We start from the raw sequence: 14,185 nt of genomic DNA on the forward strand, positions 1-14,185 counted from the left end.
TCCTTCCTTTCCTTCCTTCCTTCCTTTCCTTCCTTCCCTTCCTTCCTTTCCTTCCTTCCTTTCCTTCCTTCCTTCCCTTCCTTCCTTTCCTTCCTTCCTTCCTTCCTTTCCTTCCTTCCTTCCTTCCTTCCTTTCCTTCCTTCCTTCCTTTCCTTCCTTCCTTCCTTCCCTTCCTTCCTTCCTCTCCTTCCTTCCTTCCTCTCCTTCCTTCCCTTCCTTCCTTTCCTTCCTTCCTTCCTCTCCTTCCTTCCCTTCCTTCCTTCCTTCCTTCCTCTCCTTCCTTCCTTCCTTTCCTTCCTTCCTTCCTTTCCTTCCTTCCTTCCTTTCCTTCCTTCCTTCCTTCCTTTCCTTCCTTCCTTCCTTTCCTTCCTTCCTTCCTTTCCTTCCTTCCTTCCTTCCTTTCCTTCCTTCCTTCCTTTCCTTCCTTCCTTCCTTTCCTTCCTTCCTTCCTTCCTTCCTTCCTTCCTTCCTTCCTTCCTTCCTTCCTTCCACAAATGCTTGAGAGCTTACCATGTGCCAGGCACATGATTGAGGAACTGGGGATTACGTCTTGGGCAGGAACAAACAATAAATAATAAATAAGTTTTTAAAAATCTGTGGTTTAAGCCACCCCTTCTGTGATTCTTTGCTAGGGCAGCCTGAGCAAACAAACATGGGAAGATTCCTGGAACCGCCACCACAGTCAAGACGAGAACTGTCTCGTCGCCACAAAGTTCCTCCCTTGCTATTCCTCATCATCTTCCTGTCCCCAACCCTGAAGCTACGAATCTGTCCTCCATCTCTACAATTTTACCATTTCCAGGGTGTTATAAATATGGAGTCATGCATATATGACCGTTTGAGATTGACTTTTTTTTCCCTTTTTTCCCTGTGTCTAAGGTTTTTCAACCAGTAGCTTCTTTCAATCGTTTGTTCCCTTTTTTTAGATTTTATTTATTTATTTGACAGAGAGAGAAAGAGAAAGAGAACAGGTAGGCAGAGCTGCTGGCAGAAGGAGAGGAGAAGCAGGCTCCCCGCTGAGCAGGGAGCCCAACATGGGGCTCGATTCCAGGACCCCAGGATCTTGATCTGAGCTGAAGGCAGATGCTTAACCGACTGAGCCACCCAGGCGCCCCTCATTTGTTCCTTTTGATTGCTGAGTAGTACCCCATGGGGGTAGATGTACCTGCTTGGGCTTTTAAAAGATAGCATGCACAGAGAAAGAGAGCCAAACAGTGAGAGAGGAAGCAGGGAGCATGCACAGGAAGTGGGGTGGTGCATGGTCTGGCGGGGGTGGTGGTGAGGAGAAGTGGTTTGGGTGTATTTTGAAGGGGAATTGCTCATGGGTTGGTTGTGGGGTGGTAGAGAAGAGAGGAGCAAAAGATGACTCCAAGGATTTTGGCTTCAGCAGCTGGGCAGATGTGGTGCTATTTGCTAAGATGGGCTGGGTGGAGGAGAAGCCTACGGGGTATAGTTAGTCATAAGTTCTGTTTCAGGCAGGCTCGGTCCAAGATGCCTATTAGACATCCAAACAGAGATGCTGCCTAAACGGTCGGCTATGAGTCTCAAGTTCAGAGGTGAGTTTGAGAGATGTAAATTTTGGAGTCATCAGTGTATAAATGTTCTCTCCTGAAAATATCCAGCATCTGGATATCCAGTAAGAACAGTTACTATGAGGGGCGCCTGGGTGGCTCAGTTGGTTAGGCAACTGCCTTCAGCTCAGGTCATGATCCTGGAGTCCCTGGATCGAGTCCCGCATCGGGCTCCCTGCTCAGCGGGGGGTCTGCTTCTCCCTCTGACCCTCCCCTCTCTCATGCTCTCTCTATCTCATTCTCTCTCTCAAATAAATAAATAAAATCTTTAAAAGAAAAAAAAGAACAGTTACTATGTGCCAGGTACTATTCTAAATGTTTTATAGGTACAATGAGCATGATCCTACGTGGAAGAAAACAAAAAGAATGATCCTAGGTAATAGGGATTACTATTTTCCCCATCTTATAGTTAAAGAAACTAAGGCACAGAGAACTTGAGACTTGTCCAAGAACACATAGCGATAAAACCAGGATTGAACCCAGACAAGCTGACTTCAGAGCCCTGCTTTTAATCACTAAATATACTGCCTCTCAATGACACTAATAATTATCACATCATTAGTTACAATTAGTAACATCATCAGGGTGGTAATAATGGGACAGCCGCTACATTTTGAGCAAGTGCATGTGTTCTAATCCTCAAACCAACTCTCGAAGGAAGCAGAGGAAGAAATGGAGGCTCAGAGGGAGCGACTGATTTGGTCAAGGTCTCACAGATAGTAGGTGCCAGAATCAGGACTTGAATCCAGTACCTGTGCCTTTTCCACCTTGATGTCCCTTGGGAAAAAGGTCGGGACAGGACAGGAGAGGGGCCAGGGGAGAAGTCTGAACGTAGAAAGAACAGGCAGCCCGTGAGCCACTCACCAAGGGGCCAGGGTTAGGGAACACGTTGATATAGTCCAGGATCGTGCTTCTCCGTGTGGCCCTGGGCCTCGGCGGAGTCCCCGCCTGGGTCTGTTTCTTCTTCAGAGTCTTCCTGCGAGGGAAACAACTCACCTGTGTGCGCGCCCTGGCACCTCCCCTGTCCCCAGCCCCAGATCCCACACACCGTTGCTCTGGCTCCTAACTCACATGACCAGGAGGAGGCAGAGGAAAAGGAGGGTCATGATGCCAATTCCCAGAAATGTTCCATTGGTGAATGCTTTTGAGACGAGTCCTTTATCTGCACAAGGAAATAGGCAGCCATCTCTGAGCCTCTCCCATTAACCGGGGGCCTCACACCCACCTGCCACTGAGTACTCAGTCTTGCAGCTCCCGTCCCAGACGTTTTATCGGCAACCCGTTCTGTCCCAGTCTTGGAAACCCTGCTGCACCCCAGACCCAGGTGACAGGCCTTCCAATTTGCATTTCCCTCTGCATCTCCGGCCACAGGGGCCCTGTGCTCTTTCCCAGTTCCTGCTCCAACCACAGGACCCTGGCCCCTGCGCCACTCAGCTACCTCCGGGGGGCATCGAGTTGGCCCCCTAACCTGGCAGCAGCAGGAAGGCGGCGCTCTGGGACCCGTGGGCGTTCCGGGCCTCGCAGCTGAGTCTGAGGCCAGAGCCCAGCGGCCCGCTGAGGCTCAGGGAGCTGTTGGCCCAGGGCCCCGCCGAGCTGGAGGTGATGGTCCAGGAGGCGTTGCTGTGGTTCCCCTCCAGCAGCCCCTCCCCCAGCCGCCAGCGCAGGGTGGGGGCCGGCTGGGCTCGGGAGGAACAGCTGCAGTGCAGCCCCTCGCCCTCCCAGGAGCAGGAGGGGCTGAGCAGCCGCGGGGGGTCTGCGGGAGGGAGGCGAAGGGTCAGCGGTGTCTCTCCTGCCCAGGCCCCGGGCAGCCTGCCCCCAGGGGTCCCCACACTCACAGACCACAGAGAGATGCAGGGAGACGTGCTGGGAGCCCAGCAGGTTCTGAGCTTGGCAGGTGAGGTCTCCTTCATGCTCCATTTGTATCTGAGGGAGCTCCAGGATCCCAGGGTCTGTGGGCTGGGAGGGGCTCAGAGTCTGTCCCCCCAGGACCCAGCTCAACCGCGCTGGGGGGTTGCTGTGGGTGACACAGAGCAGACGCAAGCTTTGGCCCTCCAGGACTGGGAGGGATGTGCCATTCCCGAGGTTTTCCAGGACTAGGGGAGGGAAGAGGCAGGACAGATGCTCAGCTGAGGGCACAGGGACCCTTTTGCATGTCAACATTCCAGACACTGAGGCCCCCAATATGGCCCCGAGAGGCCCTGGTTTCGCTGTTCTTCTTCCTACCTGTCCTATTTGCATGCAGGGTCATCACTCTCAGATTCTCTGGGGCATCTGAAACAGAGACAGGGTTCTGGCTCTAGACAGGCCAGGGGCTGCCCTTTGGGCAGAGAACCGTCCTTGGAGACCAAGACGGCAGGACAGGGAAGGGGAATTGAATCATCCGCTGACTGATTCTCCGCTGAGTGGCCCAAGGGAATTGACAGGTAGGAAGGGCTGGTCTCTGTGATTTATAATAAGAAATATCTATTTGGTCTCTGTCCCGTTCCTGGTACAGAGTTCCTAAAACCCTTGGAATTTCCTACAGGATGAGAGCCAATAAAGATGTCTTGATATTAATAACAAACCCCTTTCCACCACACCTGGGTTTATGTAAATGAGGCGACTTTTGGAAAGCACCTTGGGATGGGGGCTGGTTGCCAGGGGCACCAACCTTGTGACTTGAGCCTTGGGGACTTCAGCCCCACCCCTGACTTCCAGGAAGGGGAGAGAGGCTAGAGGTGGAATCAGCCAGCCATGGCCAGTCATTTACTCAATCATGCCTTTGTACTGAAACCTCCATAAAAACCCAAAAGAAAGGGGTTCGGAGAGCTTCCAGGTTGGTGAGCACGTGGAGGTGCAGGGACCAGGGCACACCTGGAGAGCGGCGTGGAAGCTGAGCGCCCTCGCCCCATACCTGGCCCTACGCCTCTCTTCCACCTGCTGTTCCTGAGTTACATCCTTCTCTAATAGCCTGAGACCTAGTAAGTAAAATGTTCCTGAGTTCTGTGAGCTACTTTATCAATCACATTAATTAAATCCAAGGAGGGGGTCATGGGAAACTCCAATCTATAGCCAGTTGGTCAGCCTGGTCTTGTGACTGGCCTCTGAAGAGGGGGGAGGGTCTCGTGGGACTGAGCCCTTCACCTGTGGGTCTGATGTTACCTCCAGGCAGACAGTGTTTGGTGGAGTTGAATCCTAGAAAGCCTAGCCGGCATCGGAGGATTGCTTGGTGGTGTGGGGGTGGGGTGTCGGGGGGAACCCACATCGGAGTTGGAATCGGAATTGTCAGCCGGGGATGCCCCCATCCCCGGCTTCCCTCACCCCTCTCCCTTTCTGGAAACCGGGCCCCGCCCAGTGGTACTCACACTGCACAGAGAGGTCCAGGGTGCGGCTCTGGGAGCCAAGCCTGTTCTCGGCTCGGCAGGTATAGCAGCCCGAATCCCCAGGCTTTACCCCCGGCAGCACCAGCTCGAGGGTTCCGGAGCCCTGGGGGTGGGACCTCGACAGGACCCTGTCCTCCAGGGCCCAGCTCAGTGTGGCAGGGGGCTGGCTGTCTGCAGCACAGAGCAGTCGCAGGAACTGGCCTTTCTCAGCCTCTAGATGGGGGCTGTGTGCGGGGGGCTCCAGGGCTGGAAGCAGCAAGAGAAAGGCTGCAGGGAGGAACGCCATCTCCCTCGCCCTCCTAACACCAGTTGTCCCCCAGAGAGGACCAGCCGACCCTCCCAGGCCCTCAGTACCTGACGTGTTGGCACGGGAAACGCTGATAACCAGGTCTTTGGGGGCATCTGCAACAAGATTGAGACCTGACTCTGGGCAGGAAGGTGGGGCTCCTCACAGAGAGAACGCTCCCCGGCAGGGGGAAAGAAAGTGTGACCACCCTCAGGACACAAGTGACAAACAAGGGCTGAGGCGGCGTGGTGGGTCTCCACACCGGCCTCTCTGGACCCCCCACCAGCTGCATCTCTCCACCTACACATCCTCTGTGCCTGTCTGCACGCTCTGACACCCCACCACCAGACTCACAGGCGACATTAAGTCGGATGGTTCTCTCTGTGCTCACACCCTTCCTGGAGAAGTCTACGCGGCAGGTGAGGTGGGTGCCATGGTCCTGGGGTCTCGGCGTGAGAGTAAGCGCCGAGAAGTAGGAGGACGTTGGTCTGGGTCCTGGGGCGGAGACGGCGGCCCCCAGCCAGGAGAAAGTAGGGGCTGGACATTCCTCAAAGGTCCAGTTAAACACACAGATGAGTGTCACCTGGTGTCCTGGCTCCAGGATCTCTGGGGCGTAGACATCTGGCTGCTTTGTCAGGGCTGGGACAGAGAGAGGGCTCAATGGGAGCCCTGGAAGGGAGTGCTGCAGGGGGAGACCCCTGCTCTGTTCCCACAGTCCCCTCTTCCCAGTGGGGGGGGGCGGAGGATGGCAGGGAGGAGGAGAGGCCCCACTCCCATTCCCCCTGGAGTCAGTTCCGCACCTGTCACTTGCAGATAGAACTGGTTTTTCAGAAAACTGTATTGCACGTAACGGCCTCTCTCCACCCGAAAGAAGTACGGCGCCGAGTCCTCCACCAGGGCCTCTCTGATCAGCAGGGAACAATTTCGGTTCTGGGGATCACCAACGAGCTGGAATCGATCCTGGGGCACAGTCCGCACTGCCCGATTCTGGTCGTTTGTGGCCACTGGTCTTCCGACGCTCGAGTCTGTCCCGGCTCGGAACCAGTAGCCAAGAGCGGGGGTATCCTCCGTCCAGCCTCGCGGGGGGTAGGAGAGGGTGCAGGGCACACGCACACACAGGCCCTCCTGCACCATCACCACCCTCTGCACTTGCAGCGAGAATCCTAGGTCCTGAGCCGGGGACCCTGAGGGAGACAGAGGTTCAAGCTACAACGCCCAGCCCCCGCCCCCTCCCAGGCCCCTTCCAGCCCTTGGCCCACTCACCGCCCCACAGCAGGGCCAAGAGTATCAGCAGGAGCATCTTTGCACGAGGAGGCACTTGGACCTGCCCCCAGACGCTGGGACGGGCAATGGGCAGGGCAGAGAAGAAGCACCCAGCAGAGAAAGCTGAGTCCCAGGCGCCTGATGCGTGAAATGTGCTCCTGATTCTGAGCCCCACACGACACTCCCCGTCCTCACCACTCCCCACCCCACCTCATCCACTAGAACTCTGGGTCTTCCCTGGGGGGCCTGCCTGGTGCTTGAGGATTGCAGAGCTGGTCCTTTTGGCAGTCACCTCCCCGGGGAGGGAGTGGAAGGCTTGTGAGGCCGTGGGGCCCGGGGGGGTGGAGGGTAGGGGCTCTCCCACTGGGCCCTGGGTCACTGAGGAAGCAGAAGTGAAAGTACACAGTGAACCGTTCTTCAGACAGGGGCCCCTGTGGACGGTGGTTGGTGCAGAGGTGGATTTTGGGGGTGGGGAAAGGGCTGGTCTTGAAATTCAGAATGTCCAGTTAAAGTTGACTTTCTTTTTTTTTAATTTTTAAAAAAGATTTTATTTATTTGAGAGATAGCATGAGAGAGAAAGAGAGAGAGAGAGGATGAGCCGAGGGGAAGGGCAGAGGGGGAAGGAGAAGAAGACTCCCCGCTGAGCAGGGAGCCTGACCCAAGCTGGATCCCAGGACCAGAGATCATGACCTGAGGCAAAGGCAGACACTTAACCAAGTGCGCCACCCAGGCGCCCCTAAGTTTACTGTCAATTAAACCATGAGTAATTTTTTTAGTGTAAGTATGTCCCAAATATTGCAATAGGACATTCTTGTATTAAAATTATTTGTTGGTGGCGCCTGGGTGGCTCAGTCGTTAAGCGTCTGCCTTCAGCTCAGGTCATGATCCCAGAGTCCTGGGATCGAGCCCCGCATTGGGCTCCCTGCTCAGCAGGAGGCCTGCTTCTCCCTCTCCCACCCCCCCTGCTTGTGTTCCCTCTCTCGCTGTGTCTCTCTCTGTCAAATAAACAAAATCTTAAAAAAAAAAAATTATTTGTTGTCGGGCACCTGGGTGGCTCCGCTGTTTAAGCATTGGACTCTTAGTTTAGGCTCAGGTCATGATCCCTGGGTCCTGGGATCAAGCCCCACAGCAGTCTCCTCACTGAGCGAGGAACCTGCTTCCCCTCTCCCTCTCCCTCTGCCCTACCCCCTGCACACACACTCTCTCTCTCTCTCAACTAAATAAATCTTTTAAAAAAAATTTGTTGTTCATATCTGAAATTCAAATTTAAATAGATGCCCTGTGTTTTTAGTTGCTAACTCTGGTAACCCTAGGCCAGTCTCAGTTCCATCCCTTCATCCTCGCTTGGTGGGCTCATCGATTCCCTGGTCCACCAGAAGCTCCCACCCCCAAGCCTTAGTCCACCTCTCCAGCTCCCCTTCTTCTGCCCTAAGATTGGATGCATTTACTTGTGTGGTTTTTGGTTTTGGTTTTTTTTTTAGATTTTTATTTGTTTGAGAAAGAGAGAAAGCTCATAAGCAGGGGGAGAGGGAGAAGCAGGCTCCCCGCTGAGCAAGGAGACAAATGTGGGGCTCGATCCCAGGATCCAGGAATCATGACCTGAGCTGAAGGCAGACGCTTAACCGACCGAGCCACCCAGGTGCCCCTGGATGCACTTACTTGTAATACCTGTTGTGATGAGAACACCTGCACCCACAGGTAAGGGGGATGGGGAGTGAGTGGGATAAACTCCTGGATGTTGTCCCCCCTCACCCAGCCCTTCACCTTGAAATGACTTTGGTCACATAGAGACATGTGTTGGTCCACTGAACCTCCATGCCTGGGGACTTGGTCTGTGGCAGGTGCCAAGCTGCACGCTGGGGACACAGGCAAATTAGACACTGTGTCTGACCTCAAGGGGATCCAGTTTGGTAAATGAAGCTTCTGAGAAACAGAAAAGCACTGAAGTGCTCATAACTGCTCCCCCTGCCCCCCCAGCCACTGCTGGGACAGATGGTGATGAGGAAGGGCATGGTCATCACTTCTTCCTGGGAAGCCAGAGGTCTCCTGGGGGGGGGGGGGGTGACATGTGGCTGCTTCTGTCCTTGTTCTCAGGTCCACTGTATCCATGTACTCGGGCTGCTGGAACAAAGCACCACAGACTGAATGGCTTAAACAATGGAAGAAACTTTCCCCACCATTCTGGAGGCTGGAAGTGGTGTCTTCTTTCAAGGTGTCAGCAGGGTTGGTGTCTTCCCAGGCCTCTGTCCTTGGGGCTGTAGACACCATGGTCATCCCTCTGTGTGTGCCTGTGTCCTGATCTCTTTTCCTTTCTTTTGTTTTTTGTAAAGTAGGCCCTACGCCCAGCATGGAGCCCAATGCAGGGCTTGAACTCATGACCCTGAGATCAAGACCTGAGCTGAGATCAAGAGTTTAACACTTCACCGGCAGAACCACCCAGGCGCCCCCGGATGTCTTCTTAAGAGGACGCCAGTCCTGCTGGATTTGAGCTTGCTCTATGACCTCGTTTTAACTGAATTACCCCTTTAAAGGCCCTATCTCCAAATATAGTCACATTCACTGGTACTGGGGTTAAGACTTCAAATGTGAACGGGGCAGGGGGCACAATTCAGTCCCTAATATCCACCTTCTGCATTCTGATCCAGGTCCCCACTACCCAACCTGGGCTTTATCAGGGGAGAGCCAGGGTCCCTTCTCCCAGGGAGCCTCCTGTCCAGGGACTTCACAACGTGAAGCTCATAGAGGAAGGGCCTTCCACAGGGAAGAGGGAGAGGGAGGGAGGGATGCCTAGGTCCTAATATGTGCTTGACCTGATCATGCTACTGACAATTCCTTGATTTTCATATTGTACTTAGTTGTGGAAGATGATAACATTGGGGGGGCGCCTGGGTGGCTCAGTCGGTTAAGTGTCTGCCTTCAACTCAGGTCACGATCCCAGGGTCCTGGGATGGGGCTCCGAGTCAGGCTCCCTACTCAGGGGGGAGTGTGCTTCTCCCTCTCCCTCTGCCTGCCACTCCCCCTGCTCATCTCTCTCTCTCTCTGACAAATAAATAAAATCTTTTTAAAAAAAGATGATAACATTGGAGGGGGGAGGTTCAAGTCCATGGGATGTCCCTGTACATTTCCCTGCAACCTCCTGTGAGTCTATAGTTCCTTCACAATGAAGTTAAAAGCAAACCAAAATAGATCATCACAAAACGCAACAACAACAATAAACAGGCTGATGATTGTAAATTGCATCTCAGCCCTGACCCTTCCCCATCCATTAGACACCTACTCAGGAATCTATAATGTGCATCTCAAGCTTCACATGCTTCATGCAGAACTATTTCTCACCGCAACCCTGCTTTTCAGCTGTCTAAAGATCATTATGTGGCACAAAGTCCTGACTGCTTCTTCTTTTTTTTTTTTTTTTAATTTATTTATTTGACAGAGAGAGACACAGCGAGAGAGGGAACACAAGCAGGGAGAGTGGGAAAGGGAGAAGCAGGCTTCCCGCAGAGCAGGAAGCCTGATGCGGGGCTCGATCCCAGGACCCTGGGATCATGACCTGAGCCAAAGGCAGATGCTTAACGACTGAGCCACCCAGGCGCCCCCTGACTGCTTCTTTATCTCACTCCATACACAGCCACCCACAAGACCCATCAGTTCAACTTCTTAAGTATTCACAAAGTCTATCCACTTATTCCCATCCCTACTACCATTCCTTACCCTGGTCCAAGATGTCTCAGTCTTAGCACTACTGACATTTTGAGTCAGATCATTCTGGGGGGTGAGGCGGGGTATTGCGGGGCAGGATGTCCAACAGCGGCCCTGGCCTCACTCTTCAGATGCTAGTAGCAGCCGTCGACTCCAGCTGGGACGACTGAAAATGTTCCCGGACATTGCCACCTGTCCCCCGGATGGCAAAATCACCCTTGATGGAGAATGACTGCCCGGATCCAAGCCACCGCCCTCACTCACCTGTAGGACAGCAGTGATCAACTGTCCTCCCTGCTTCTACTCTGCTCCCATCTTGGTGGCTTCTCAACACAGCAGAGAGAGAGAGAGAGAAAGAGAGGGAGAGGGAGAAGCAGGCTCCCCGCTGAGCAGAGAGCCCGATGTGGGGCTCGATCCCAGGACCCTGGGATCATGACCTGAGCCAAAGGCAGATGCTTAACCAGCTGAGCCACCCAGGCGCCCCAGAGTTATTTTCCAAATAGAAATCAAACCAAGTCTCTCTCTTAAACATTTCAGTGGTGTCTTGTTATCTTTGGGAGAAAATCCCAACTGCTCACCATATCTACGATGACCTTCCCAAACTCACTTTGAACCCTCTTTTGCTTTGTTTCTGCATTCTGACAGTGATCGCCCCCAACCCCCACCACCTGATTCTCACCTGCACCAAGTTTATTCCCACCTGGTGGGGGGGGACGTTGATCTTGGGGTTGTGGCTGCCCCTCCCACTGTTCGGAGTTCAGAGTCATCCACAACGTTTTCCCACCCCCACAGCCTTCTGAATGTCCTGTGGCTTCCTGGGCCCCCTCAGAATTTTCCGCCCTTCCTCAGTGTGACCAGATCGCCTCTAACCCTCTCCCAGCCTTGCCCAGACAAGAGCCAGGTGGCTACCGGAGGCCAGGAGAATCTTTTTTGGTTATCCTCGCATCTATCTTCTCTGCCCAAGAATGTTCAGATTTTCTCTGAACTTATTCCTTTAAGACAGACAAACACCCAGCTCTGCAGGCCTCCCCTCTCCACTCACTAACAAATGTTGAACACCTGCTCCTTCTGCCCCTAATGTCAAAACAGGGGCAAAGGTAGATGTTGAGAGGAAGTGAGAATGGGGCGGGAGAGGCTGGGAGCGGAGAGAGAGAGGTAGTTAGTTCAGGATGCTGCCTGGGAAGGGTGCAGGGGTGTGGGCCCGAGGACTGGAGGGATGCATCGCGGGGATGTAGGGAAGGGTCCCGGTGGAGGATGAAGAGTCCAGGTCTGGCTGTAATTGAGGCCCTGAGGGTGCTGAGGAGCCTTTATTAGGGGAAGGGGCATCTTATCGTCCCCCGCTACACACACACACCATCCTCTTCCTGTCATCTGTTCCGATAGGATCTGTCCCAGGGGCCTCGCTGCCTCTGCCGCAGTTCAGCACGCCGCCTCCAGGGGGCGCTCCGTCCCCGCGGCACTGACGGACCCCTGAGGAGCCCCAGGCACCAGGATCTCTGTTGGTGGTGGTCCTGGAGAACTGCAGCCCTCCGGGGAATATTTCCCTGATGCTGAACAATTTTTGCAAACGTGGCTCTTCCCAAAAGGCTGCATTCGTTCTCACTGCACCTACAAATTATGACTCTGCTCCTTTCACTGCCCCTCAATAAACCGAGTCTCTGCCCTATTAAAGAAGTCCCTGTGACCACCCTCCTTCCCTCACGGCAAACCCACCCTCCCCAGATTTAAAACACTTCAGTACTGCCCCATGCTCACACGTCATTCTCAGATGGGGTCCCACCGAGCCACACTCACCATATGATGGCCAGGGAAGAAAATGCAATCCTGTGGTGGCTTCGTGTGGGCAGCTGTAACAGAGATCTCACCAACTGGGTGGCTTAAGCAACCAACACTCACTTCTCACAGTCCTGGAGGCTGGAAGTCCAAGATCAAGGAGCTGGCTGATTCCGTATCTGGTGACAGCCCACCTCCTGGTTCACAGAGGACCATTTCCCGGACCGCCGTGCCCTCCCATGGTGGAGGGGGCAAGGGAGTCTCTGGGGCCTCTTTTATAAGGTCACTAGTCCCATTCATGAGAGCTCCACCCTCATGTCCTAATCACCTCTCCAAGGCTCCACCTCCTGCGACCATCACATGGGGGGGTAGGTTTCAACATACAGATTTTGGGGGGACACAGTCTATAGCGTGTGGTGTTATCAGGTCCCATCTTCGCATTGTTGAGGTTGGGGTTGTGTTCTCAGCTGGGCCTTCACCCTTTTCTCTTCAAGCCGAGATAGTGTATTAAAAAGCAAGAAGGTGAGAAAAATACTACTATAGGATAAATTTGAATTCGCTAATTTCTAGTAAAGGAAAAGTTTTGCAAGTTCAGTACTTTATTATCAGATGAAATTGTTACTCGCTGGCATGTGTTTTGACAGTCAGTGTGAAGTGTCCGTTTTCCAAAGTGAAATACCAACTCTTTATGTGAAGACCCAAGGCTGTCTGATCTGGTCCCTGTTTATTTCTCCAGCTTCTTATCTTTTTACTCCATTACTCCCCCCGCCCCTTAATAAAGAGTAAAGCAGCCCCCACTAGCATTCACAGTCAGGCCCTGGGTGTTCTCCTATTAAATATAAATGATTTCGCAGGATTTCACACCAGACAACCCACTCTGGGGTGGAACAAGATAAGTAGTCCACAGTAGTCACATGCCTTAACACAGACACAAACAAGAACATTGTTTAAGTCACAAAATGACCACATACCCCCTTCCCCAGCCCCTAGTGCAGGGTAACATGAATGACTGCGGAATATTTACCAACTACGGCTTTAGCCTTTGCTGTGGACTGAATGTTGTATCCCTCCCAACATTCATATGCTGAAGCCCTAATCCCCAGGGCAGTGGTATTTGGAGATGGGACCTTTGGGAGGTGATTTGGTTGTGAGGGTAGTTTCCTGAATGAGATTTGTGCCCTTACGAAAGAGACCCCAGAGAGCATCCTTGTCCCTTCTGCCACATGAGGACCCAGTGAGAAGCCCTTTATGAACCAGGACATGTGCTCTTACCAGACACCGGATATGTCAGTGCCTTGATCTTGGATTTCTCAGCCTTTGGAACTGTGAGAAATAAATTTCTGTTGTCTGGGGCACCTGGGTGGCTCAGTTGGTTAAGCATCTGCCTTCGGCTCGGTCATGAACCCAGGGTCCTGGGATCGAGCCCCGCATCGGGCTCCCTGCTCCACAGGAAGCCTGCTTCTCCCTCTCCCACTCCCCCTGCTTGTGTTCCCTCTCTTGCTGTGTCTCTCTCCCTCTCCCACTCCCCCTGCTTGTGTTCCCTCTCTTGCTGTGTCTCTCTCTGTCAAATAAATAAATAAAATCTTAAAAAAAAAGATAATGAATATTTCTGTCACCCTAGAAAATACCATCCATCATGCCCTTCCCTATCAACGGCAATTTTCAGAGTTAGAGCCACTGTCCTGTGGATAAGGGGGAGCATGAAAGAGAGCCCCTGACTTCTCAGCTGTATTCACCTGGAATTTAGCCTCTTCAAAAAAGCTGGCAAGGAATGAGAAATGCTGGCAACCTGCCTTTTCCTGGGAGGAGATGGAGCCTTGTGTTCTTGCTCTACCCACCTGGAATGGAGTTTCCATCATCCTGAACTGGAATAGGGATAGAAGGGCAACCAGCAACATTATTCTTAAAAGCCAAAACTGGGAACGATGGAAATGTCTATCAACTGGTGAATGCATAAATGAAATGTGGTGTATATTCACACAATGTAATAATATTAAGAATATAATGTTATTAAATATGGGTGTGTGTTCTAACATGGTTGAACCTCAGAAACTTAAGGCTTAGTGAAAAATAGCAGACACAATAGACTTTATATCATGTGATTTCATGTATATGAAATATTCATAAAAACAGTTCATTAGAGATTGAAAGCAGATCAATGATTTCCTGGAGCTGTGAAGGGAGTGGTATTGATTGCAAATGGGCATAAGGGTCCTCTTTAGGCTAATCAA

At 52.7% G+C, this 14,185-nt stretch overlaps 2 protein-coding genes across 2 annotated transcripts in view; both read right to left on the reverse strand.

Annotated features, from left to right (window-relative positions):
- Nucleotides 1-14,185, reverse strand: part of LOC123841638 (sialic acid-binding Ig-like lectin 13) — a 42,795-nt gene that overhangs the window by 1,647 nt on the left and 26,963 nt on the right. Inside the window, exons 9-10 of the mRNA XM_064581777.1 lie at nucleotides 2,643-2,733; nucleotides 2,436-2,547 (exon numbers count right to left, since the gene is read on the reverse strand). Coding sequence (XP_064437847.1) covers nucleotides 2,436-2,547; nucleotides 2,643-2,733 — 203 coding nt within the window. The remainder of the gene's footprint in view (nucleotides 1-2,435; nucleotides 2,548-2,642; nucleotides 2,734-14,185) is intronic.
- Nucleotides 3,035-6,519, reverse strand: LOC123855094 (sialic acid-binding Ig-like lectin 10). Its single transcript, XM_064581551.1, has 8 exons — nucleotides 6,483-6,519; nucleotides 6,020-6,403; nucleotides 5,574-5,858; nucleotides 5,288-5,335; nucleotides 4,916-5,179; nucleotides 3,795-3,842; nucleotides 3,407-3,664; nucleotides 3,035-3,324 (listed from the first exon to the last, which is right to left on the reverse strand). The coding sequence occupies exons 1-8, from the start codon at nucleotides 6,517-6,519 to the stop codon at nucleotides 3,035-3,037; spliced, it is 1,614 nt and encodes a 537-aa protein (XP_064437621.1).

The sequence above is a fragment of the Mirounga angustirostris genome, unplaced genomic scaffold (genome assembly GCF_029215605.1).
Source record: "Mirounga angustirostris isolate CCGP_5_RB_7025 unplaced genomic scaffold, mMirAng1.0.hap1 SCAF_16, whole genome shotgun sequence".
Classification (NCBI taxonomy): domain Eukaryota; kingdom Metazoa; phylum Chordata; class Mammalia; order Carnivora; family Phocidae; genus Mirounga; species Mirounga angustirostris.